Source organism: Ooceraea biroi, chromosome 1 (assembly GCF_003672135.1).
Source record: "Ooceraea biroi isolate clonal line C1 chromosome 1, Obir_v5.4, whole genome shotgun sequence".
In the NCBI taxonomy this organism is placed as follows: Eukaryota; Metazoa; Arthropoda; class Insecta; order Hymenoptera; family Formicidae; genus Ooceraea; species Ooceraea biroi.
In genome coordinates, this window is record NC_039506.1 from 3,640,910 (window position 1) to 3,667,626 (window position 26,717).

The 26,717-nt window shown below is 38.1% G+C and overlaps 5 protein-coding genes across 5 annotated transcripts; 3 read left to right on the forward strand and 2 right to left on the reverse strand.

Annotated features, from left to right (window-relative positions):
• Positions 1 to 250: 250 nt before the first annotated feature.
• LOC105280427 (sushi, von Willebrand factor type A, EGF and pentraxin domain-containing protein 1) lies at positions 251 to 14,562 on the forward strand. The gene is given in 32 exon segments (XM_026975096.1): positions 251 to 693; positions 1,933 to 2,220; positions 2,411 to 2,666; positions 2,837 to 3,022; positions 3,221 to 3,385; positions 5,248 to 5,430; positions 5,498 to 5,713; positions 6,953 to 7,153; positions 7,283 to 7,531; positions 7,678 to 7,926; positions 7,999 to 8,208; positions 8,298 to 8,392; positions 8,465 to 8,786; positions 8,856 to 9,068; positions 9,143 to 9,304; positions 9,374 to 9,670; positions 9,797 to 9,939; positions 10,043 to 10,142; positions 10,223 to 10,436; positions 10,501 to 10,658; positions 10,765 to 10,853; positions 10,923 to 11,032; positions 11,172 to 11,344; positions 11,424 to 11,638; positions 11,715 to 11,922; positions 12,063 to 12,236; positions 12,347 to 12,438; positions 12,511 to 12,647; positions 12,726 to 13,608; positions 13,763 to 13,934; positions 14,021 to 14,209; positions 14,336 to 14,562. Coding segments are annotated over 32 exon segments (6,867 nt in total). The 5' UTR covers positions 251 to 402.
• LOC113561647 lies at positions 3,525 to 4,306 on the reverse strand. The gene is made up of 3 exons (XM_026968360.1): positions 3,992 to 4,306; positions 3,791 to 3,917; positions 3,525 to 3,728 (listed from the first exon to the last, which is right to left on the reverse strand). The coding sequence occupies exons 1-3, from the start codon at positions 4,120 to 4,122 to the stop codon at positions 3,585 to 3,587; spliced, it is 402 nt and encodes a 133-aa protein (XP_026824161.1). The 5' UTR covers positions 4,123 to 4,306; the 3' UTR covers positions 3,525 to 3,584.
• A 23-nt stretch (positions 14,563 to 14,585) lies between the features above and the next one.
• On the reverse strand, positions 14,586 to 17,410 carry LOC105280425 (mesencephalic astrocyte-derived neurotrophic factor homolog). Its single transcript, XM_011340985.3, has 5 exons — positions 16,958 to 17,410; positions 16,369 to 16,469; positions 16,156 to 16,280; positions 15,913 to 16,054; positions 14,586 to 15,826 (listed from the first exon to the last, which is right to left on the reverse strand). Exons 2-5 carry the CDS (start codon positions 16,448 to 16,450, stop codon positions 15,648 to 15,650), a joined length of 528 nt encoding a protein of 175 aa, XP_011339287.1. The 5' UTR covers positions 16,451 to 16,469; positions 16,958 to 17,410; the 3' UTR covers positions 14,586 to 15,647.
• A 1,266-nt stretch (positions 17,411 to 18,676) lies between these two features.
• LOC105280429 (lethal(2)neighbour of Tid protein) lies at positions 18,677 to 20,367 on the forward strand. The gene has a single exon (XM_011340991.3). It carries the CDS (start codon positions 18,729 to 18,731, stop codon positions 20,037 to 20,039), a length of 1,311 nt encoding a protein of 436 aa, XP_011339293.1. The 5' UTR covers positions 18,677 to 18,728; the 3' UTR covers positions 20,040 to 20,367.
• A 491-nt stretch (positions 20,368 to 20,858) lies between these two features.
• LOC105280430 (very-long-chain 3-oxoacyl-CoA reductase) lies at positions 20,859 to 26,340 on the forward strand. Its single transcript, XM_011340992.3, has 4 exons — positions 20,859 to 21,203; positions 23,286 to 23,661; positions 24,559 to 24,902; positions 25,025 to 26,340. The coding sequence occupies exons 2-4, from the start codon at positions 23,287 to 23,289 to the stop codon at positions 25,290 to 25,292; spliced, it is 987 nt and encodes a 328-aa protein (XP_011339294.1). The 5' UTR covers positions 20,859 to 21,203; position 23,286; the 3' UTR covers positions 25,293 to 26,340.
• Positions 26,341 to 26,717: the final 377 nt, after the last annotated feature.

Genomic DNA, 26,717 nt, shown 5'->3' on the forward strand with positions numbered 1-26,717 from the left:
CGTCTCCGTGCACGACCGACTTGCCCATTTCGTCTGTTCATCTTCAGCTTTCACAACCAGGCGCACAAGCGGTAATTCGCGTCAAGCTAACTGCACGTCCTCGGGACGTCTGTAATCTTTTTCTGCTTGCGGCTGCAACGATGAGCGTGAAAGTGACGCGTTCGACCCTCAAAACAACCGATCATAAAGCCTTTCATTAGACACGTACACGCTCCTTCGCCGCTTCGGCCGAAGAACGGGGAAAAAGATGCGCTTGCCCGATACGGCCTGCATGTTTAGCCAGAATTGCTGACCGTATAATAGCAATAAAACAATTTCGAGATATCGAGATATGCGTCGTCCAAGTATGTAATATATCGTTGAGTGCTGTAGGCGGTGACGATTTCTGAAGCGTATATAACAATGGGGCTTCTCAAAGTTTCGCCGCTGATGATCGCAGTACTTTCCCTGTTGTTTCTGAATTTCGCCGAGTGCGCCGATAATGCCGATGTCAGATCGAGTGCGAGCCCGGAGCTCGACGCGAGTGAGAACGCGACGTCGACCTTCCTAAATTTCGGTCAGAAGGCGAACGGGGATCAACGATACTGGTACGAGCATCTGGACGACACCGACAGAATGCTGAAGAGCAAGGCAGATATCCTGTCCCGCCTGCTGAAAATGCACATAGATCGACTGCGAAATCAAACTGATCAGGTGAGCAAAAATAAACCCATACAGCACGAAAACATTTCAGAAATATTTCAGAAGTATTTCATCTGACAGATGAAAGCATCTCATAGACATTGCAAAATGTTTCTGCAACAGTTACGAGACAACTCCGGAATAGCAAAATGTCCGCGACACTTGCATTCAAAACCTTATAGAAAGGTTGCTGAAAGGTATAGATCAATCTGCAACCTTTCTGAAATATTGCCGAAAGATTATTAAAATAGCTGAAATCTTTTTGATATATTACTAAAGGTTAATTGAAATAATTTTGAAACTTTCCTATGATGTTGCACACAAATTACAAAGCTCTTATTAAAATAAATTGAAAATACTTGAGAAATTATATTTAAATTTATTATACGAGTATTCAGAAGATTGCAAATACTAAAAAGTTATAATAAAAATTATATATAAAATGTATTTATTATTTTTATTGTACGTTTTTATTTAATATTTGCAATCTAATTAATATAATAAATATAATTTCTGAAATATGCTTAATGAAAAAAATACATAATATATATAAGATGTATATAGATATGCATATATATCTATATATATAAGATATATAGATATACACATACATAGCTAAACCAAGTATTCACCAAGTTTGCCTTTAAAAAGCGTGAATTGTTGGCACATTGACAAAGAGCCATTCTTATATTATATATTTTCCTTTTTCTTCCTCCAAATAGTTGATTAAAAGGAAAGAATTATATAGATATTATAATTCTCTGTTCAACCAACACTTACATTTGAAAGAAAAAAAGGATACGTGAAGATAATGCATTTTTTTGTCAACTGGTTAGCTTCACTAAAGATCGAATACTTGGTCTAGGTATATATATATATAATTTTACTTTTTACAATATTCACATTTTTTCAAATTTATTGCATGTGGTAGGTTTTAGAAACATTTCTGTTGCAACATTTCATATGACATATTGCGGAATCCTTTTAGAAATGTTGCATATGAAATGTGAAATCTTGAAATGATTTTAAAACCTTCCTGAAAGCTTTCTGTATTAATCGGTGCTATATGGGAAGTATACTTAATACCTACAGATTTTTAACGAAGGGTTGTCCGAAAGGTAGGCTGAAAGCTGCACGAGATATTAGGATATCTAGAACGGGAATCGATTGTCTAATTTTGTTGTTCGATTTCGGTCTGAACGGTTTCGTCGATCGATTTTGAACGGATGACTTGCCCTTGAATCATATCAGGTGGAACTGGTGTTTCTGGTGGACGCATCCGGTTCGGTTGGCGCAGAGAATTTCCGCAGCGAGCTGAACTTCGTGACGAAGCTGCTGTCGGACTTTACGGTGGACGCAATGTCTGCACGGGTCGCCGTGGTGACTTTCGGCGGTAAAGGCAACATATACCGTAACGTCGACCAGATTTCCCGACACGGGCCGAACGATCACAAATGTTACTTGCTGAATAAACAATTCAATAATATCAGTTACAGCGGCGGAGGAACTTACACGCGAGGCGCGCTTCTCGAAGCGCTAGTAAGTATCGCATTTCACCTACGCAAATAATTTAAAAATACTAGAGAACGATAGTGTATATGCTAGTTATTAAGAAATCATAACAAATATATCGTGAAAATATTTAAAAAATTTTTTAAGATTATCCTTTGCTTATCGTTCTCGATCGCATTTTGAAATGATATTTAATCAATTATTCGCTATTTTTGAGGCGATTCTCGAAAAAGGCCGTGACACGGCAAACAAAGTGGTGTTTTTGATAACCGACGGCTTCAGCAACGGTGGTGATCCACGACCCGCAGCCAATCTTGTGAAGAATACAGGCGCGACGGTATTTACATTCGGTATTCGTACAGGAAATGTGGAGGAACTGCACGACATCGCTAGCACGCCCGGATATACGCACAGCTACCTGCTCGATAGTTTTGCGGAGTTCGAGGCGTTAGCGCGACGCGCTTTGCATCGCGGTGCGCATTTCAATATGTAAAATTATTTAAAAAATTGTATCTAAAGCATCTTAGGAAACTTTTGCTTTAAAAATAAAAAATAAAAATCGAAAAATGTTGAAACAAATTGTACGCAAAAAAATTAAAAGCAAAACTCAAACGAGTGTCTAGATTTTCCATTAATATTTCAGATCTAAAAACCGGACAGTACGTATCCGTGACTCTACCAACCGATTGCAACAGTCTGTGTCAGGAGGCAACAAATCAAACTTGTTGTGACGATTTAGCGACCTGCACCTGTGGTACCGCGACCGGACATTACGCCTGCATCTGTCCACCCGGTTACTTTGGTTCCGGTCTTAAAGGCTTTTGTCAACGTAAGTTACACGCAATATTCGACAATATATATTTTGACTATTATTATTTATTGAGCTCGTTAATATCCAGTATATTCAATATTTCAATATTAAAATTTAATTCTCTCAGATATTTTTTAATTATTAATTAAAAAATATCTGATTAATTGCAGCTATATATATTTAATATCCAAAATCTTCTTTTTGGGTTTTCATCAGTTTGTCCAAACGGTACGTACGTTTCTGGAGACACTTTCGGCGATTCCACTGCCGTGTGCATACCCTGCCCAGACGTGAACCACGTTACTATAAAAATTCCTGCGACTTCGGTGACTGATTGCGTATGCGCCTCTGGTTTTATTACAGATAGTTCCAAATGCGAAGGTAATATATATGTGCTTTTATTCTTTAAATCTATAGGAACATTATTAATTTTATCCTCAATTAGCGGTAATCAATATTTGCGTACTGAGATAAGGATTTTTTTGAAATAAGCACAAATTAACGTACTTTTCCAAGTATTCAGCTTTGTATTGACTGAATTGCAACTTTGCAAATTCTAATCAGAAGATTTCGTGAAACGTTACCAATAGAAACCTTTGCCTGTACCAAGATTCGGTACGTTTCCCTTAAGAAAAACTATATCTCTGAGGGGATCCGGATAAGTTACGACGCATGAGCCATATTTCTCCAGGCGAAATTTTGGTTTCGCCGCGAGCCATCCGTACTGTACAATATTAGCTTGCGTTACATAATTTTATTTTAATATTTATTGCAATATTGTGATACCTCGCCATTAGTTGTAACCGGTATCGGTAAGCATGTTCTCTCCTCTTCGGTCACGTCTCTCTCTATCTCATCCTTAACTTTGATCTTTTTCTCTTTATACAGTTCATCCAATTCCTGCTGAAGTTTTCTTTAAAGCATCCTACTTGTTAGCTGTTAAAAGTGTATTAAATATTCCATGAACGTTTTGTTCAGCGCACTTACTCGTATTCCTCGAAAAACGGCTCATACTTCTGAATCCATTTCATTTGCGTTAATCTCGATTTCTTCGCTTCCTCTGTCAAATTCCGAAACGCCGCGACGAAGTCCCGAGGTTTCTGACTTCGTGGATCCATGATGTTAACGATAAAATCTAGGCAAATCTCATCAAGAAAAAACGTTAAAGCCTATCATCATGACAGTGCAGGTGTACCGTGAAATTAATCACAAATTACAGGAGCATGTTACCAGAAAACAAAGTTTAAACACGTGAAGATTTGCACAGTGCATAATATAGAATAAACCCAGTAAGCAAAATGTGTGTAATCTGCCAACAGATTGGCAACAGATTACTGCAGAAGTCAATAGCAAATTGGCATCGTTATGTCCGCATTAGGATAGTGATCTGCCAGCAGAGCCTGCTAACAGACTCTGACGGCAGATTGGCGGCAGAAACCGAACAGAATCTGCTTTTGGCCATTCATATTTACGATATATTAAAGCATGTGTTTACTTTTAACACACTATAAATTGTTAAAAGAACGCATTTGTTTGTTTGTTAAATTAAAGTACATCTGGCTTGATGTGTCTTTCTGACAGTTCGTTGCATAATCTCTCTCTTATTGTTAATTTATTCTAATCTGAAGTCCGAATCTTGCTTTCGAACTTCAGATTGCTCGTGGCGCGCGTGAACTACATGGACGTTGTCCATGGGAGCCTCTGTGCCGCGAGTGCAAAAATTTTCAGAAAAATTAATATTATCATGCCAAGGCGCGTATATTAACTTATAGAACTGTTAGGCTAAATCTTAACATCGAGTAAGAACTCGACGCGTGCACCGCATAGCGGTGCGGAGCGAAGACACATATTCATAGCCGTGTAAATTTGAATACTGTCAAAAGCTGCAGATCCTGTTCGGTTTCTGCTGCCAATCTGCCGTTAGATTCCGCGCGCGCAGATCTTGCTCGGTTTCTGCCGCCAATCTGCCGTTAGATTCCGCGTGCGCAAATCTTGCTCGGTTTCTGTCGACAATCCGACTTCGAGCCATGTTTGCAGATTCTGCTCGGTTTCTGCCGCCAATCTGTTCTTAGATTTTGCGAGCAAGCTCTGTTACATTTCTGGCACCAATTTGTCGAATTAATCGTTAATAACAACTTTTGTATCAAATTTGTTGTCTTTTGGCTGGCAATAGTTGATAGCAGATAGTTAGCATCATCTGCTTTCGGCAGACTTGGCTATCTGGGAATTCACGTATTTTCCAGCTATAACATGCCCGAAGCTGAGAGTTCCGGACAACGGGTACTTGGTGAAGGCAAGCGCCTGCAGCAACGTGGTACACGCGGCATGCGGTATAAGGTGTAGAATCGGCTTTCATCTGACGGGTGACAGCATCCGGCTTTGCGGGAAGGACGGCGCTTGGTCCGGAAACGAACCACAATGCTTGCGTGAGTAGATAAGTGTCCCCGATAGAGCATATAGCGAATTAAATTTTAAACGATGAGGCTCTCGCAGTGAAGACATGCCCGGCTATTCGCGCGCCCGTGCACGGCCACGTAAAATGCGAGCACGACGGGGACTACCAGCACCAATTCAAGGAGGATTCCACCGTTTATCCAATCGACACTCGTTGCCAGTTCGAGTGCGATGTAGGCTATCAGCTTCGCGGCAGTAAAGTGCGCAACTGTCTACCCTTAGCCCGCTGGGACGGCTTGAAAGTCACGTGCAACGGTAAAGCATTATACAGGGTGTTTCCTCTAACTGTAGCACTTAGAATATCCCTGCTTCCTTTGATGATATGAAAAAAGTCAAAGGACGAAAATTGTTCGATTCAAAGAGACTAGTACTCTGGTAAGAAAATTATTTTTTTTAATGTGACCTTTCACAAGATATCAAGGTCATGAACATTTTTTTAAATGAGATGGTATATTTTCCTTAACGAAATGATGTAGCTTGTAAAAAAACAAATTCAACCATACAGAATATGTTGACCTTCAAATGACTTTAAACCACAAAAATCACGTTTAGGAAAATAAACTCTATTTATTGTATGTATAACTACAAAGATATACCTTTTTTTTACAGATGTTCGAAATGATCACCGTTTACTTCTATACACTTTCGAATTCGATGAATAAACGATTGTTTTACGTTTTTGAAAGATTCCGGAGTAATTGCGGTGCACGCACGCTGAATTCTTTCTCGCATACCTTCAGGTGTTGTCGGAATATCGCGATAAACTTCATTTGCACGGAACATACTCAACGAATCATTTCCTGATCGCTGGATTGGACGTGGTGGAAGAATTTCTTGGCCGGCTCGATCACCAGATCTTACGCCTCTTGATTTTTTTCTTTGGGGACACCTAAAAAATGAAGTTTATCGCGATATTCCGACAACACCTGAAGATATGCGAGAAAGAATTCAGCGTGCGTGCACCGCAATTACTCCGGAATTTCTCAAAAACGTAAAACAATCGTTTATTCATCGAATTCGAAAGTGTATAGAAGTAAACGGTGATCATTTCGAACATCTGTAATAAAGGTATATCTTTGTAGTTATACATACAATAAATAGAGTTTCTTTTCCTAAACGTGATTTTTGTGGTTCAAAGTCATTTGAAGGTCAACATATTCTGTATGGTTGAATTTGTTTTTTACAAGCTACATCATTTCGTTAAGGAAAATATACCATCTCATTAAAAAAAATGTTCATGACCTTGATATCTTGTGAAAGGTCACATTAAAAAAAATAATTTTCTTACCAGAGTACTAGTCTCTTTGAATCGAACAATTTTCGTCCTTTGACTTTTTTCATATCATCAAAGGAAGCAGAGATATTCTAAGTGCTACAGTTAGAGGAAACACCCTGTATATTGCTTCAATTAATATTGGCTCACGGCAATTTAGTGATTAATAAAATAAAATAAAATAATTAATAAATAATAAAATAAGTGTTATGCGGTAACAGCTGTCAAGTGCGAACCTCTACCGGAAATCGTGAACGGCGATATCCTTCCCGAGATCTGCACCGGCCCGGCGAAGGTGCCGTTTGCTACCAGTTGCACGGTAACTTGCAACGAAGGCTTCGTCCTAGAGGGACCTTCCAATAGATCGTGCAATGGACGTACAGGGCTTTGGTCACAGCGTCATATTATTAACCGATGTATAGGTCAGTAATAAAACTTACAATATTTTTTTATATGTAAATTTCAATTTAAATTTTATGTAAATCACCTGTAAATGAAGTTCAACTTTACTTTCTGATTAAAATATATCATATGTCGATTGTCGCGCGCAGATAACACGCCGCCGCTTATAAAATGCCCGAGTGACATCGTCGTGGAAACCGCGAAGGGCCAGAACTACGCATACGTAAACTGGACGACACCCGTAGTGACCGATAATGCAGACGCATCGCCCGCTTTGTGGACGAAACCGCACATCGTTTTCCCGTGGAAGATAAAGATCGGCACGCGCATTGTCGTATACGTGACGCAAGATGCGAGCGGCAACAAAGCCAGATGCAAGTTCAAAGTTAAAGTCCTCGGTAAGCTGCAGCTAATAATAAATCGGATAAAATAATTTGAAAGTACTTGGAAATAGTTAAGAAGGAATTGAACGGTGCCCCGGTGCTTGCCCCGATGAGCTAGATACATGCAATAATTATTTATAATTATTATTAAATGATCGCAGATAGAGAACCACCGACAGTAGAGAATTGCGTTGATCCCCCAACGTTCTACACCGACTTTGATAGTGGCCTTGATAACATAACATGGGACGAGCCTGTTTTCTACGATAACTCGAGAATCTCAGTGCGAGTTAATCAGAGCCACGAACCGGGCAAGAATATTTTTTCGATCGGCCAAACGAAGGTCTCCTACAATGCTACTGACAAATATGGCAATGGAGCAACTTGCGCGTTGAATATTACAGTAGAAGGTACGCTTACTTTAATCGATGATGCCATGCAATAACATAATAATTAATAATTCTGCAAAATTACTTCCATAGATGTATGTAGAAACTTGACAGCACCGGCCAATGGTCGGTTAAACTGTTCTTCGATAGACGATCGAGAAACACAGTGCATTCTAACTTGCGAGGATGGTTACGACTTCGCGGTTGAGTCAACGAGTTTCAACGTTGTCAACGATGAATTGTTGTTAAGATGTAATTCGAGCGGTCATGTGTGGGAGGACAATAACTTGCCGGAATGTTTAGGTACTTTTATTTCGATAAATTTGGATAAATCGTGAATTTTTTAATTCTCTGTCGATCACTAATCAAATCGTGATTTCACTTGCGAATAGAAACGCAAGTACCGAAAACAATATCTCAGGAGGGAAATGTAATATTGCAAGCGAATGGAAGTGCACTGTGTGACAATCAGACCACTCTTCGTGAAGTAAGTTACTTTTCTGAAAAATAAAATTAATTTATTTTTGGATAATTTTGATATAATATTTATATCTTGTAGTTAACCGATCATATTACTAATGACTTGAAATTAAAATTGCTGGATATTTGCGGTAATGAGATCGAGTGCAGTCTAGTCAACTTCGAACCTGAATGCGAAGACGATGCTTTGTCACCGAAGAATTTTGAGGATAATCTGATAAGAAGACGAAGATTCAATTACGATTATAATACGCAAACTATGAATATTCTCAGAAATAACAAAGCCGCAATATTTAAAAGATTGAAACGTGCAACTAAATTGAATCCCAATGACTTCAATAAGAATAAAGCTAAATCCCAGCGAAAAAGAGAGAAGATTGAGATTAAATTCAAGTTTATTGGTAAGAGTCGAATTTTATACTCAATCCGCGAAGTTTTTGACTTGTATATTGTAAAAGAAAATTTTACAGGTAAAATAATTGACGAGAACTTTGACAACCCTAAACGCGGAGTGCAAAAGTTAAGAGAAAAGATTGAGACAATGACACAGTTGGGCAAGTTAGATTTGCTTGATAACCGAACTAATCAGGAGATCGCGAAGCTTGCTTTGAATCTGCATCTGGTGTTCAAGGAGCCTCAGAATCTTTGCAGTCCTGGAAGTGTACTAAAAAAACATGGTTGCGGTTAGTATAAGTGCATAACTTTTATGTGTTATGTGTCTTGTTATAACATAGAAATTTCAATCCAACATTTTCAGTACAATGTCCCGCGGGTACGTTTTACAATTCCACCACGAGGACTTGTCACCCGTGTCCGTTTGGGCAGTATCAGAATGCAACTGCTTCGCTAAAGTGCCAGTCTTGCCCGGATCGCACGTTCACGAAGAGGATGCATGTGAAATCTGCGAAGGATTGTATTCGTAAGAACTTAATCGAATACGTCGAATTATGTAATGTATATATTTAATATACATATTCTTTTCTTGCAGCTATATGCCGTCCGGGATATTATTCCCGGCGTAAACGCTACCATGGATCGCGTTTAGCCATGGAACCCTGCTCTGCATGCGACATTGGCTTTTACCAACCGAATTATGGACAAACTTTGTGCTTGCCTTGTCCATTTAATACGACGACCGAGAACCGCGGCTCTGCAGCTATCAATGATTGCCTGCCGTTACATGATACAGAAATCGATGACTGTCGAACGGACGTGTGCTCAAATGGAGGTCGATGCGTGCAAGATGAAACTGGTTTTGTTTGCGAATGTAACAAATATCATGTGGGTAAGGGACATTCATTTAAAATTATAGAATGATAGTAAAAATCTTATTTTTTCTAAACTTTATTTTTTATTTTACTATCATAAACAAAATAAATATACTTTGCTCTCATTATGAGTTTGCTTTCAGGATCAAAGTGCGAAAAATTCAAAGATCCGTGCGGTTCTTCGCCGTGTCTAAACGAGGGAGTGTGCAAGGTACGACAGCATCCCAATAACTCTATCACGTATGAGTGTACGTGCAAAAGCAGTTACATGGGTGTCAACTGTGAGGTAAATAAGAGTAATTTTATAAACTAAACATTCGCAATAAAACGATAAATTCTATATTGATAAACTCGATAAATTAATTCGCTCGTTTCATTCTTCGTCCCAGATTTACGTGGATGAATGCTTTAGCAATCCTTGTCAAAATGACGGTCAGTGCGTGAGTACCGAGAGTGACTTCATTTGCAATTGCAAGGACGGATTCGAAGGTACATTTCTCCTTACTGTAACGTATCATGATAATTCTTCTCTTCTACTTTAATTCTACTTTGCTATGTATATCGTTCAGGGCAGTTTTGCGAAATTCCGATGGACCACTGCGAGCTCATGCCATGCGAGGAAGGATCTACGTGTCGCACCGTAAATGGAACCTGGCGATGTTTCTGCAAACCCGGATTCCTGGGGCGTCATTGTAATCTATTACCCTGCGACTGGTTACCGTGTCACGCGAACTCGATTTGCGTTAATATCAAAGAGGAGAACGCAACGCGAAAGAGTTACAGGTAATTTGAAGTTTCGTAAAAAAAAAATAAAAGATGTTGCTGATTTATTTTGTAATCGATCCAGATGCGAATGTCCTGAGGGATATAAAGGGGAAGATTGTGCAGCCAAGATTAATTACTGCGATAGCTCACCTTGTTTAAACAACGGGAATTGCATAAATCACGTTCATAACTACACTTGCGACTGTCACATCCCTTTCACAGGACGCAACTGCGAAGTTGGCAAGTTGGAAATTTAATTCGTGATTCGGTTTCTCAAATTGCAAGTTAATAATAAATATCTAAAATTGTTTTATGTTAATTAAAATTTATTTTATAATTGTGTTAGAGTTATCATCTGATTATGTGATGCATTTCACAAAATCCGGCACAACGGACTATGTCATTACGAAAGGACCCGCGAGAGATCTCTCTCAGGTAGGTCACAAGAATTATTATAAATATATTACTGAATTATTAATAAATATATTACTCTACCAATTCCAGTTATCCGTCTGTCTGTGGCTGCAATCGATGGATACTTTCAATTATGGTACAGTGTTGTCGTACGCGACAGCATTCTACGATAACGCTTTTACAATAACAGATTACAACGGGTAAATAATTATTCGGCACTTCACTTCCTTATTAAAGTCGCAAATACAATTCTACTGATATTTCATAGAAGTAGAATGAAATGTTAGCGTGACTATTGAATTAATTCTTCCGAGATAATATATTTTGTTCTACTCGCAGATTTGTTTTGTACGTCAACGGGGAAAAAGTTGTGACCGACATTAAAGTCAACGATGGCTACTGGCATTTCCTGTGCGTTACTTGGGAGAGCGAGTACGGTTCCTGGCGAGTGTTCGTCGATGGAATACTTAAAGACAGTGGCGTCCGTCTAGCTCGGGGAGCTATTGTTCAAGGTACAATGCGTGTAATTATAAAAAATGATTACGATTATATAAAATCACGGAATTAGAGAATTGCGATCGTCCTGTCCAGCCAATGGATCCCTCGTTGTTGGGCAAGAGCAGGATCGCCTAGGCGGTGGTTTCTCCGAGTCGGAGGCTTTCCTGGGGAAGCTCGGTTTGCTGGATATGTGGGATATCGTGCTGGACGAGGACAACGTAACAGCGTTGTGGGACAGTTGTGAGAAATATCACGGAAACCTTGTCGCTTGGGCGCAACTACAGCAATATATTCACGGTGACATCGTGGTAATGATACGCATTAAATTATAAAATGCTCATTCGGTTTTCAGCGATCATAAACTATAAACGATAGTTCCATCAGATTTTAGGTAGCCTGTTTTGTCGTGGCTGTCCTTTACCTGTCGTACCGTTCAAAGGCAACATTAACATAAGCGAGGACTTCTCCGAAGTAACGTATTACTGTGACAGCGGGTATGCGATTCGATTTAATGGTGAGGAACGTCAGTTTCTCAGAAGGAAATGTCTCAAGCATGGCCATTGGGAAGGATACGATACACCAATCTGTATAAGTGGGTTCTTATTTTTTTTTATTAATTAATAATAATTTTTAATTTTAATTAATAAATAAATTATTTTGATGCGATACAACGTATACAAAAAACGGCAGAAAAAATTATCTTTCTCGTTAAATTAAACTTTTGTATTGAAGAAATAAATTGCGGCTTTCCCGGCTATTTTCCACGCGGTCGCATTCACGGCACGTCGTACTTATATGGTGATGAAATACAGTACTCCTGCGCGGATGGCTACGAACTGCGAGGAAATCCGCATCGAATCTGTAATTCCGACGGCAAGTGGTTCGGACAGCCTCCAATTTGCATAGGTAAATAAAATTTTTTGTTAAACATGTACGTACGTGCTATCATGTATGTAAAAAAAATAATGCTGCAAATTAATATGTGAGCACTAGTCTCTGTACTTGCCTTCTGACAGGAACGACATGCAAAAACTTGCTTGCTCCAGAAAATGGGGATATAGAATACATATTGGAGGAGAACGAAAGGGATGACATCACGATACTACAGGTGTAATGATCTTATTTTTTGCAGAAGAAGCGTTGAGGCTACATTTTCAAGCAGATTGTTTAATTATTTCAGGCCGGCCAGCAACTGGAATTTAAATGCAATCCCGGATATCGTTTAACGGGCGAGAGATATTTGACCTGCTTGGATACTGGTGTTTGGGATCACGAAAGGCCCTCTTGCACGCCTTACGGATGTCCGCCGCCGAAAGAGTTGGTTTTAACTTTACATTCTCTCACACCTCGTCTAGCGGTCACAGTTTGCTTAATATTCCACACTTATATTTATAGAATAGAGCACGGTTATATTGTCCCCGTGACCAACAAATCAAACCGGATTTTCACTTACGACCCCGAGGGAAATACGATTGACGATTTTTCCAGAAGAACCTACCATTACGACGACGTTATTGCGATCTCCTGCCATCGCGGCTACAAATTCCATGGAAATGGCAATTTTTTAACGGAATTCAAATTGCAGTGTTCCGGCAACGGTACCTGGACGGGTACCGTTCCTGATTGCATCCCACGTGTGTGTCCTTGGCCAAATCGCGTGGAAAGTGCAAGAATCTATCTAAAAAGAAAGGATAATGCTACAATCGAAATTCCTATGGAGAGAAATGGGATATCGGAGTCCGATGGTGCAGCGATGGAAATCTTTCCAGACGTGTTCACTTCCGGCGCAGAAATCATCACTGTCTGCGATCCAGGGTACCAATTAGTCGGAGACAAAGTCAGAACGTGCACCGAGCGGGAGAACTGGTCCTCGACTTCCACGTTTTGCGAGCCTTATAATTGTTCCCTCGAGGATCTTTCAATCTTTAAAGTTTTTAGAGGGAACAAGACTATCTTTTCTCTCAGAAACGACACAAACATCATATCGATTGAATCCGATGGGAAATTGTACGATATAGAAAATATCACGGGCACGTACAAGAACTTCAAGGTATTCGTCGAAGGAAATGCTTACGGGCAACGAATAATTCTTACGTGTAAAAATAACATGCAAATGAATTTGAACAAATTAATCAATGAGACAATCCTGAATGTAACATGGACGTGTAATAAAGCTGCAAAATGGGAGATCTTGAATTTATCATTACAAGGATTTGAATTCGAGCAACTTTTTAATGATTCGATGTATATTTGCGATAAATCGTGTGCACCTCCGGAGGTAAGTCGAACACAATTTTCTGGGATTTGCAAGAGGCCCTAAGCTTTAAATTGGAAATAATAATGCAAAAAAATATATTCAATTTTTTGAGAACATTATATCGGAATATCGAGTATGTAGGTATTTAATATCTTAATTATTCAATTTTACTTAGGTACCCGAATACGGATATATCGATGACAATAAGAATACTGACAACATTAATAATCGCAAAGCGATGAACAGTGTCATCACTTTCAAATGTCGCCACGGATATGTGCTCGAGGGTAACGAAGAATCTACTTGCTTAACAAACACTACATGGTCTGCTATACCTTTTTGCAGACGTATGTACAATTCTATTCTTTCACGTTGTGACTGAAAAATATTCCTTTATTAGAGATTTAAATGTAGAATGCTTTAATATCTCTAGCCGTAACATGCGGAGAACCACCGATCGTAGCTAATGCAATGCTGAAGAACGATGTCGGTGGAACTAAGAATCTCACTTTTGGTAATATGATCTCTTATCAATGCATTCCGGGATATCGCATATTTGGGCAAGCGAATCTAAGATGTTTAGGAAGTGGAAAGTGGTCCAGAATGACTGGTAGATGTTCGAGTGCGTGCATATATATATAGATATATATATATAATGCATAATATTTAGATCTATTAATCTTATTATCAGCTGAGAGAAAGAAGTTGACCCAATTCAAGTTCTACTAAGTCATCTTATTGGTTGCAGAAATATCATGCGGCAAACCACAAATCCAGCATGGAATAGTACTTCATGGACGTTCCTACTTGTTTCAAGATCAATTGACTTACGTATGTCCTAATGGCAGAACACAGGGTATGATCGTGTGTCGAGCCGACGGGAAATGGAGCGAGTTGCCAAAATGTAACTAAAGCAAGGCACATTCACGTCGCACTTCAGTCACGCTTCAGAGCTTCAGTGCAATGTTTGAATGAAGGTTCAGTAAAATGATATTTACTTTCGTAACAACATACACATGCTTTTATTTCTTTCCGACCTCTCATATCAAGATTCACGAATGTAATATAGAAAACGTAATTATGCAGTCTTATCACGAAATAAATAATTCTATTTGAAATTTTTCAGAATAGTGTATACACTCAGATATGCGGCAATATCTTATCTACAATTATTAATTTATGCACAATTTACCGTAATCTTTAATTTTAGGATATTGTACTTCAAAGTACATATTTGTATCGTTCGACTGGAAAAAGTTGGTATATATATATATCGATACAAATAATTCTTATCTCAAAAATTGGCATTGTTGGACTCGCGTAGTCAAGTAAAGTAGTTGATCAATACTGGCCGTGAGATGTTCCAGTTTAATTGTACATTTCGTTCGTGTTTCGTACGTAACAGAACAGAAACCGAATGAAGGAAACAAGTATATCATAATAATAATAATACACATCAACTGAGAGGGTAGATCCCCCTTACACATACCATTTGATACGGTACACTGCGTTTTGGTATATAAATATCGTTCGGACATGTTGTATAAACATATCACTACACTATCTGAGGAAGAGCAATGAGGATAAATACGTGAGAAAATAATTTTTTGTATGAACACTGTATATATTAATTTATATCTAATTGAGATGTCGTAAAAATGGAGCACCTTCAATGAAGTAGATTAGCATGGCTACTTCGGGGAGAGAATCCAGATCACTTAACGTGTACGTTTCTCGAAATTATTGCGATTAGAAATAATTTAAGTATCGTTTAACGAAATTATCATTGCCCATATTATTGCTCGCTTCGTCCTAGCGTTTGTTTTTTTTTGTAGTAACGTGTTCTACATACTCCATACTTTTAATGGAACCTATAAATATCTCGGCTTAAGAGAGACTGTCACTAAAAACGAACTTACGGAACACAGCTATACAAGTTGTACGTAGACATGAATAAATACACGTCTTAAATGCCGTAAACAATTCCTCTGCGAATTAAAGAAACGGAAAAAATTTTAGCCACACTAAAACAATTGCTTGCCTAAGCCGAAGACAATCCTTCAGAGTTCCGTCTTTGAGCTACTAGTGAAATATTTAGGTTTAAGCTCCTCAATTCGCTTAATGAAGTCTGTCTTTTCTAAGCAGCCTTCGCACGTCTCTTCCCAGTCGTTCAGTATCTTCTTCAAATCGCGTACCTTCAGTTTCTTCAGATTCACCGTATTGAGATCGATTTGTTTCTCTAAAGACAATACGTTAATTATTATAGAAAATCAATATTGTACGTTTTACAGTAATAGTTATGTTATAGAAATGAATGTAACGTACCAAATCTTAAGTCACATATTTGTGCATCTCTTTTCTTCAGTTTTTCACATATCTTGTCCGCAGGCATAGACCACGACAGTGGCTTGCTAAGTTCACTCAAAATACCAGTGGCGGATTCTTCCAATCCACCTAGATAGTAACACTGCAAATGCAAATAACAATTATAATTAGTTCGAGTAATTTCATTCATTCATGTCTCACTTGCATTTGTTTCTATTATTCTATCCATAAATTTAAACTTACAAATCTGTTTTCTTTTGATTTGGTGCTTTTACAAAATTCCCGAAACTTTGCTTCAATCTTCTTAGTATCGCTTTTAATCTCTGGCGTCAGTGTCTGACTAAATTTGTCCACGACAGCAACACATACTGTAAAATTATATAGACATAAAAAATGCACAATAAGTCATATAAATTTACATATGCATGGCATAGAGCAGAAGAAAGTAAAACTTACCTTCGCATTCACCTTCTTTTAGTGCCGTAACAGCACACACGACTCCAAAAAGTATAGAAAGTATCAAAGACACAGAATTCATCCTTCTTTTTTCTTGCTTTCTGTTGAAGATAATATCGTTAAATTAGTATAAACAGATATAAGTTAACTTATATGTATTATTTAATATCTTTCTGCACAAATAAATAGTCTAACAACGTATCAAATATGTTCTTCTCACAGAGGAGATAATCGATGCTTTTTCTTTGCAACATTGAAATTTTCCCAATAAATCTGAATATTTTTATCAGTCCACATATTTTAGGGGATGATACGAGAAACGTTAACAATCCATTTCGACTTCTCACAAGATTATTGAAACATGAAATGAGTAATTCTCGAATGCAAGAGGAAGAACGTGAGAAAATTCTGAGATTGCTGGAAAACGCAAACTCCCAAATGTTGCTTATTTTTTTCCTTATTGGTTCGATGCCTCTATACCTAGGCACCACCTCAGTCCGTTAATATTTTGGATTTTTTGACGCCTTCTCAAGTGTTGATTGTGCACTAGGTTATTCGGAACAAGCGCAAAAAGATACGATCTACGTACCGTTAGGAACGATTTAACGATCGACGTATCCCTGATACAAAGTTGCTGCTGTCTGGTAATTAACTGGCCGCGCACAATGACGTTAATTCATTCCTTTAAAGTCTTTGACGAATGTCCCGTAACATACTCGCCACAGTTAACTCCGCGCTCGGCTTCTCATACACGTTGGATTCTGTCAAAAACCCGGAATCCCAGCTGGCGCATGCTGATTGGTCATGACGCGCTGATGATTCAGACGATTGCGCTCTTCGCGATTGGTCGCTCTTGCGCGTGAGATACACATAGAGTCGAAACATATGTAGAGTAACCACGTCGCTCTGCAATCTCCATATTTATTCTAGATCCCTAACAACCTTTAACCGATAGAGTACAAAATTATTGACACTTGTGCAAAGAAAAAGAACTTTTATTCAATACGGTTTACAACGTTCGCGAAGCAATAACGTAACAGAATAATCAAAAATAATAGAAAAAACATGACAGCACGTGACGTGTCATGTGTGTGTCAAACCAGTAGCAGAGAGAAACCTGAGAGCGGCCACCAGCCTCCACGGGCACATTTCCTGACGTTTGACGCGCCGCCTGACAAAGTGGACGTGAACTAGTTCGTTACGCTCGGTAATGATACATGATTCGTGTCCAAACTATTCATAAGGAAGCTTTCCCATGTAAACTCTACTTTCGAACGAGTCATAGTGCGTTCGAAAGGGAAGGTAAAAATATTAATGTCGTGTTCGAGGGTTTGGGTGTATGAGCCTTGGTTTCGGAGAACTTTACATCTAAAAGTGAGCATTTTCCAGCGGTACCAAAAGTACCATGAATAGCTACAATTCGGCGTGAAGCGCGGTAGTCCAGTGGCTAAGCGCGAGACTCGCATTTTGCCATCCGCGCAAGTTGGGTTCGAGACCGAGTTGTGATAATTTTTTTTCTTCGGATTTTTGTTTCTTTGTGTTTGCATTATATCTTTTTATTATGTAAATAATAAATTATTATGTAAATAATGATTTATTATGTTTTATTATATTTTGGAGGTATACGTATATGTATAATGAGACATGAACATATACATTTAACATTTGTAAACTTTTTATTTATTTATATAGTTTGTATACTGTCGAGTGTTTATTTATTATAAAATTCTGACTCATTAAAAAAAAGTGTCACAACCTCTGTGCCTATGACTGTACAGTGTTGCGGATGAAACTTTATATAAAAGCATTTATGTTTTTTATGCTTTTATATAAATTTTCCATCCGCAACATTGTACAGTCATGTCAGAATTTTATAATAAATAAACACTCGACAGTATACAAACTATATAAATAAATAAAAAGTTTACAAATGTTAAATGTATATTTTTATGTCTCATTATATACGTATACCTCCAAAATATAATAAAACGTAATAAATCATTATTTACATAATAAAAAAATATAATGCCAACACAAAGAAACAAAAATCCGAAAAAAAAATTATCACAACTCGGTCTCGAACCCAACTCGCGCGGATGGCAAAATACGAGTCTCGCGCTCAGCCACTGGACTACCGCGCTTCGCGCCGAAGCGTGGCTATTCATGGTATGTACTTTCCGTACCGCTGGAAAATGCTCGCTTGTCTCGTTACCGAGCGTAACGAACTAGTTGACGTCCGCTTTGTCAGGCGGCGCCAAACGTCAGGAGGCTGGTGGCCGCTCTCAGGTTTCTCTCTGCCAGTAGTTACCCGCGGAAGAAGTAGAGTAGGTTACGGCACTCGTACAGCGCGCATAGACAATATGGCGCCACGCAGGGAGGCAAGATCTAACCTCAACCCCGGGAAATCTTCGAAGAAGACTAACAAGAATTGGATAGGAAATCACCTGCAATGGCAACGGATCGCTTCCCTGCTGACCGATCCGAAGAAGCTGTCGCTGACGGCGAAGTTATTCGTCGTCCTGGAGATAGCTCTGAACGTGCTGATCATCGAGCGGGTGCCGTACACCGAGATCGACTGGAGGGCGTACATGCAGGAGGTCGAGGGCTTCCTGAACGGCACTTTGGATTACTCCAAGTTGAGAGGTGACACCGGCCCGCTGGTTTACCCCGCCGGATTCGTCTACATCTTCAGCGGCCTGTATTACATAACCTCGCACGGCACGAGCGTGAGAGTGGCGCAGTACCTCTTCGCGGCTCTCTACGTAGTCACGTTAATGCTGGTCTTCCGAATTTACGCGAGGACTAAGAAGGTTCCGCCTTACGTCTTAATCCTGATGTGCTGCACTTCCTACAGGATACACTCGATATTCGTCCTGAGGCTGTTCAACGATCCAGTAGCAATGGCGCTGTTATTTGCGAGCGTCAATGCCTTCCTGGACAGCCGCTGGTGCCTGGGTAGCATATTGTACAGTCTCGCGGTATCAGTGAAAATGAATATACTCTTGTTCGCCCCCGCGCTTCTCATCGCTTACATATGTGCATTAGGAACGTTTAAAACATTATTACATTTATCTATTTGCGCACTTGTACAGATTATCCTTGGTTCTCCGTTTCTGTTAGACAATCCGCTTGCATATGTAAAGGGTGCCTTTAACTTGGGTAGAATCTTTGAATTTAAATGGACTGTAAATTGGAGATTCCTATCTCAGGAAACGTTTAGTCATCCGTATTTCCATGTTCTCCTGTTGGTTTTACATGTATTAACATTATTCTATTGTGCACCCAGTTGGATCACCTACATGAAGTCGTACGTAAAACTGAAGCGCGTGGAAAGAGATTTAAAACCTCAGCTTCGTAAGAAGGAGAAAATAGACATGTGCATCACGAGTCAATTATTTATTTATCCGCTTTTTGTTGCGAATTTTATTGGTATTATGTTCAGCAGATCGTTGCATTATCAGTTCTACATATGGTACTATCATACACTACCGTACATCGCATGGTGTACCGATTATAAGACTGTTTTTAAATTGACTGTCTTGGGTGTGATAGAATTATGTTGGAATACGTATCCAAGCACGGTATACAGCAGTGCAGCGTTGCACATATGTCATATAGTTCTGCTACATGGAATCTTAAAAAATAGGTCGGATAGTGCAAAAGAAAAATGAGAAATCAGATATATACAATATTTTTTTAATTTACAATATTTTAATTGAGAATTATTAAATTCTCAATTTTCTTATGTATTATTTTATATAAAATATATAAAATAATGAAACGTACCCATATCTTATTTAGTATAAAAATTATATTAAATTATGTTTGTACCTTGTGTATAAACTACGTGTATAAAATTAGTTATATTTACACACTTATAATCTTGTTATTTATTAGGATTCTTGTTAGGATTGTTAAAAAATGTACGAATGCTAATTGAATGTAAAGTTAACGCTTTTTGTACATACTGAATAAATGATAAACATTTGATAAAAAGTGGTAAAAAATGTTAATCTATTCCGTGTTTCGTACTTGATTTTATACGTTACAATGTTTTTACAGGAAACCCGTGCGGGACACTGCCTGGGATTTATGTATGTGTGTCATCCGATATTAAGCTATTTTCACATTCCAGAATGCGAAAGCGATTTGGACTACCAAATATCAAGGCCCCTTCCTGCTGCTTAACGTAAGCAGACGGGGAGTAAACAGTTATATCACCGATGATTGTCTTGTATAGTCACAATATAGCCACGGTATGAATTTACAAAGGAGGCCGAGCTGCACGGCGGTCAGTCGAAGTATGTCAAAGAAAGAATCGTCCTCTCCCGCCTTCCAACCGCTCTTTCATCGCATCGCGAACCTTTTGCTCGGCCACGTGGATACCGCTATCTTCTCCTGGATCACTCGGACCACGACTAGTGGTAGGATACCGCTCTGGCCCTGACATTGCGCGCGCGCTGATATCTTGCCTGTAACATCGATCGCGTCCGCTTTCGCATCGCAGTGTCGAGCCAACGGTCATCGGGGTACGTCGGGTATCACCACGACGCCCTTTTGCAAGACGTTGTCAATTTCACTTTTCTACGATACTTTATTTAATATTTCTTTCATATTATACCATCTTCGGTCTCGCGTTTTCTTCTTGCTATTTTTTCTGGCTCGTTCGTTCTTTCCGCTAAATTCTGGCTCGACATTATCAATAAATTCCGTGGTTGATAATAGACTTTGTTTATCGTCAAGGTGCTTTGTTATTTTGATAAAGAAGATACAAGCTGTTTATGAGGCTGCATCGAATGATCGGAAAAGCCGCTTGCCAGTAAGATTCAATACAGGTGAGAAAGTGAGAAAGTATTGTGCGATCCCCTCACGCATTCGAATATAAAACCGTTGGAGAAAGCTGCATTACGATGAAATATAATGGAGTTTTACTACAGCTAGACGATTGCTCGTTGATTTAATTACTTTTACCTAGTTGTATCTAGAAAATATAAAATTTTCTATGTAATTAAATTAAACATTAACAAGTTGAAAAGAATTATAATAAATAATACTAATTTATATTTGCAGGTTTATAAATCGAGTTTTATAACATTGTTATTTTACATCGTGAGATTAACAAATATATCGAATAAATTAGTGTGTGTACAATTACCATTAAATTTAAAAATGCGCGCTACATTTAGAAATATTTGTTGCGTTTCCTCGTATTATATTGTTATACAGGGTGGTCCGTAACTGGTGGTACAATTGGGTACGGGACGATTCTACGAGAAAAAATAAGGCGAAAATATGAAATAAAATATTTTCATACGAGGCTTTGTTTTCGAGGAAATCGACTTAAAAATTTTAGCACTAGATTTAAATAAGACTCGACTTTCCAAATCTTTAGAATAATATTTCTGCTCATGCTTGTGTTTATAAACATTTCTAATGTCACGAAATGCTTTGCGGTAGTCCCACTTCCAAATTCTTCTCGTTATGAACAGTCAGCATCTGTCAACCTATCGATATAATGACGTATACTAATCGCGAGTACAGTAATATGATTTTCGCATTAAGTGCATATGGTGGAAACGCATCTGCTGCAGCAAGATATTATAGAGAATGATATCCTAATCGAGATCTGGAAAGTCGAGTCTTATTTAAATGTACAGTGCTACGTAAAATTTTAGAGTCGATTTTCTCGAAAACAAAGCCTCGTACGAAAAACTTTTATTTCATGTTTTTGCCTTATTTTTTCTCGAAGAATCGCCCTGTACGTAGGGTTGAATGTCCACGCCTATCTCCTTAGCCTTAAAATTCAAACGCAAACTCCTGTATTAAGAATTGATACAAAGTTCTGAATCCTGCCAAAAAAATCCGCACGGATCTTTCAGTATTAATCCTTAATGCAGAATTTTGCGAAGGAGGTCGACATGGACTTTCCGTTCAATCAAGTAATTCACAATATATAATTCATAAATAACAGAGTATTAATGACACGAATGTACAGCAGATCCCTGCATAACACGAAAGATACGTTTTGCATTATATGAACACCACATAAAACAAACTCCATGGGTTATGCGCACACACACACACACACACATATATATATATATATATACATTCATAAATATTCATAAATTCTCACTTTTATATGTAGAAGCAAATCTCTCACCTTAGTTATATCGTAAATTTTAGTTATACCTCGATAGATATACATAACGCATTACAGGAGATTTATTTTCTTCGTTATATACATCATGAATATTTAATCAAATAAGTTACATCATGTAACGCGTACACTTTTGGATTACACGTTACAAAATAAAGTCGTAAAAAGTCTAAATATGTGCATGAGTCAACTTTAGGATTGACATATGCACATTTACAAGAGAAATATATTTGTAAACATTATTTGTGATTTTTCAGTTGATAACTCAATATAACGTTAAAAACAAAGTTATGAACTACAAAAAAAATTTGCAAAAATTTGCACGTAAATGTAACTAAATGTGATGTGAAATCAGCAAATAGCACAATGGATAGGAAAATTGCACGTGATACGATAATGTACTTTATCGGTCTGATAGTATGCGCGAGGTCGTGACACACAGAAAATAAACCGGCAATGACTGGCAAGCAGCAGTTTTTCTCGGTCGAAAAACGTATACACTAACAGTATTCAGATCAGCTTTCATTGAGCCGCATTTCGAAATAAGTTTGCTTTTGTATGGAATCTAATATACATTTTTGTTCAATTTTAATTCGGAAATTATCTGGAAAAAATAAGAAAAGAGAAAATTATTAGACACTGTACATCACGTTTATTTATTTTAATTAATTAATTTAAATTATACGTCTAATTAAATTAAGCAAACAAATGAAATTAATTAAATCAATTCTACATTGCATTATCACTGAAATTATAGAATGGCGTTCATCTGCTGGGAGAAGGCGTTGCTAGTGATATTTGCAGTCGTCACTTTGAGGATTCTTATAAAACTCGGTATTTTAGTATGGAAAAAGTTGATTGCTCCGAATCTTGGATTTGGAATCGATTTACGAACCCAAGGGAGATGGGCAGTGGTAACCGGCGCGACAGATGGACTTGGCAAAGCGTTCGCCAGAGCGCTTGCCCAAAAGGGCCTGGACATTGTCCTGGTCTCGCGATCCATGTCAAGACTGAAAGATGTAGCTGCGGAAATTGAGCAAGAATATCGAGTGGAGACCCGCGTCGTGCAAGCTGACTTAACTGAAGGTCAGGTAGTCTACGCGGAAATCGCCAAAACGACGCAGGACTTGGAGGTAATTGTACAAATGATAAGAAGTAATTTAACACTAGATATAAAAAGAATTGATATAAAAAATTCCGTATTTTTATAACGAATAGTAAAGAATAATTTGAAATTGAAAGAATAATTTACGAAATAGTTTAACAAAAGTTAGACAGGAAATTCTTAGATAGAATTCTCTTAAGAATTTCTTAACGAGTAAATACATTTATGAATAAATGCATTTATGCACATTATACTTATGTCTACGTATTTATGCACTTTTCTTCGCTTTGCTAGTACAAAGATTACGTGTTGCAGCTGAATAATCAATATTCAATCGTTCAGCAAATTCTGCTCATATTTGACGAGAATTCATTCCGCTAGAGCTTTTCAAATATCTATATGTCCACTGAATCTTTACATGAATCTTCAAAAAAAAATGAAATATATAAAAATGATTGAAAAAGACAGTTTTTAGACAAGTTTCATAGATTGTACAATAATAAAAGACGCTAACAAATGTAATATTAATATAAACACTTAAATATGAATGAGAAACAAAAAAGTTATCTTTATCTTTGATCTTTATCCAAGATAATACGAAGGGAAATACCCAGATAACATTTTTTGCTAAAGCAGAGTAGTGTAATCTATTTGCTGGCAATTATTGCTGTCATGTTGCTATAATAATGACAGAAATTAACTTTTGCCACACTTTTGTTGACATAATGCCATAATTATATATTTTTCACCGCAACTGTTGCCCCAAAGGTGCTGTAAAGTTGCTGTTTTCGTGTTTCTTTGCTACCAATATTGAAACAAATGAGGACCCACCTTGTTGCCATTTTGTTTGCAACATTTCTGAGCAAATTCTTAGCAAAATACTTGCAAAATGTCATGTGGGTAACTTGGAGATTTTTCGTAACAGGTCGGTGTCCTCATTAACAATGCAGGGGCGAGCTACGACCATCCGGAGCTGTTCACCAACGTGTCAGAGGAAATCCTTGCGAGGATATTGCAACTGAACGTGGCAGGTGTGACCGGGGTAGCAAGAGCGGTGCTACCTGGTATGATGGAGCGGAAGAAAGGAGTGCTCATAAACGTCAGCTCCTTAGCTGCGGCCATACCGAGTCCCTACTTATCCGTTTATTCCGCCAGTAAGGCGTACATCATCAAGCTTAGCGCCGATTTAGCTACGGAAGCGGCGCCGAGGGGCGTCACCGTTCAGTGCGTTCTCCCTGGACCGGTCGCCACAAAGATGTCCAAGATCAAGTAAGCATCGTCATCTTCTTCCACGCGCTTCACGCGATTTATAGTTCTGGAATGACCAATCTTGACAAATGCACGCTCTAGTTGTTCGCAGTCCGGTAAATTTATCCGACTTGTTTTTCCAGGAGAGCAACTTGGATGGCACCCACCCCGGAGAAATTCGTCGAAGCGACGCTGAAGACGGTCGGCATCGAGTCGCATACGACAGGATATCCACCGCACAGCCTGATCATTGGCGTTGTAAACACATTGCGATACGTGTGCGAGACGGGCGCGCTGTGGCTAGTGACAAAGACAATGCTCAATATAAGAGGACGCGCTCTCCGGAAAAAAATGAAAAGTCAAGCCGGTGGGCGAAACGTGTCGCAGGAAGACGCTGCCGTAATGAGCTGATTCCCAAATTAAATTATAAATGCGTTTGTTATATGTTTTTGTTGCTATATATGGTTGTGGTACGTGGCGCTATTTCTTTAATTATTTCCTTGAAATCCTAGTTGCATTAATTACTTTTATTTAAGGGGTTACATACCTCCAGAATTTTCAAACAATCGATTTGTTTTTATTACTGATTTTCATTCTTTATACTTTTAAAAATATAATAAAAAAAGAATTAGTGAAAAATTCCAATCCGTAACGAAGATGTAACAATAAATATGACCGCGCGTCAGGAGGCGGGCCGCGGCGCAGGCTGCCGCAAAGAAGCTCGAACAGCCCACAGATTACAGAAAACTGTACAAAATATAAAAATTATCGAGAAGGAAGGCACGCAATATGAAATTGGAATGGGAGATTAAGCTCACTACAAAAATTAATATTTACACGATTCTTACTTCTCAAACTTTAAACGCGTTTTTCTCGAAACCAGTTTTTTTGACACGGTCGGCACGATAACTCGAAGAGTTTCCAATATTTTTTAAAATTGTTTCTTCTCAAATCTTCGTAATCGTTTTGTCTATAGTCTGTCGAGCCATTTTTTTGCAATTTTGTTTAATACAATTTTTATAAACAATTAAAGACCGAAATTTTGCATGAAAACATGAAGTTCAACTTTGACATGGCATAAATTGTTTACTTTTTGAAATTAACAAATCTGGCTCGATAGACTATAACTACAACATTACTTTACAAGAAATTTCTTGCATTTGTCAGATCCATCAATGTTACAAGAAGATATCATGCCGACTCTGAGGGGACATTTTTTTAGCAGCGGTCCAATTAATGCCACAAAACTTCATTTTATTAATATTCAAAAATTATTATTAATTATTTTTTTACACTTAAAGGACCAGTAAATCATGCAATTCATATTTTACTTTATTATTTCAGATATACCCCCTAAAATAATTCCCCAAACATATCAATTTTTCGCCACTATGGAGGTATGTAACCCCTTAAGCATATCGAAATACGTTCCATCGAAATATATATTTTATTTGAAACTTGAAGTAGAAAATTATTTCCTATTTCCATAAAAAGTCTAGTTTCTGTGGTGTCTTGTTCGTAAAGACCAGCAACCTTACGGGGACCGCTTTTATTATCGACAATTATCGACTGTTTTATCGACCGTTCGAATGCACCGAGGGTAATTGTATATTTAATAATTAAAAATAAATAGTTATCGACGGCCAACAAAAGAATTATTTGTCTAACAAATATAAAGTTGAACAGATAGATGGCATTGTCATCTTTCTTAGATTTTCGAAAATTCCATAATAAAAAAAAAAATCGAAAATTCCAGATCATATTTTTGGGTTTTCCCGTGGTCAGACTTACTTGGACTGCCTCCTCGAGCAGACATACAAGGATCTTTGAGGTGCG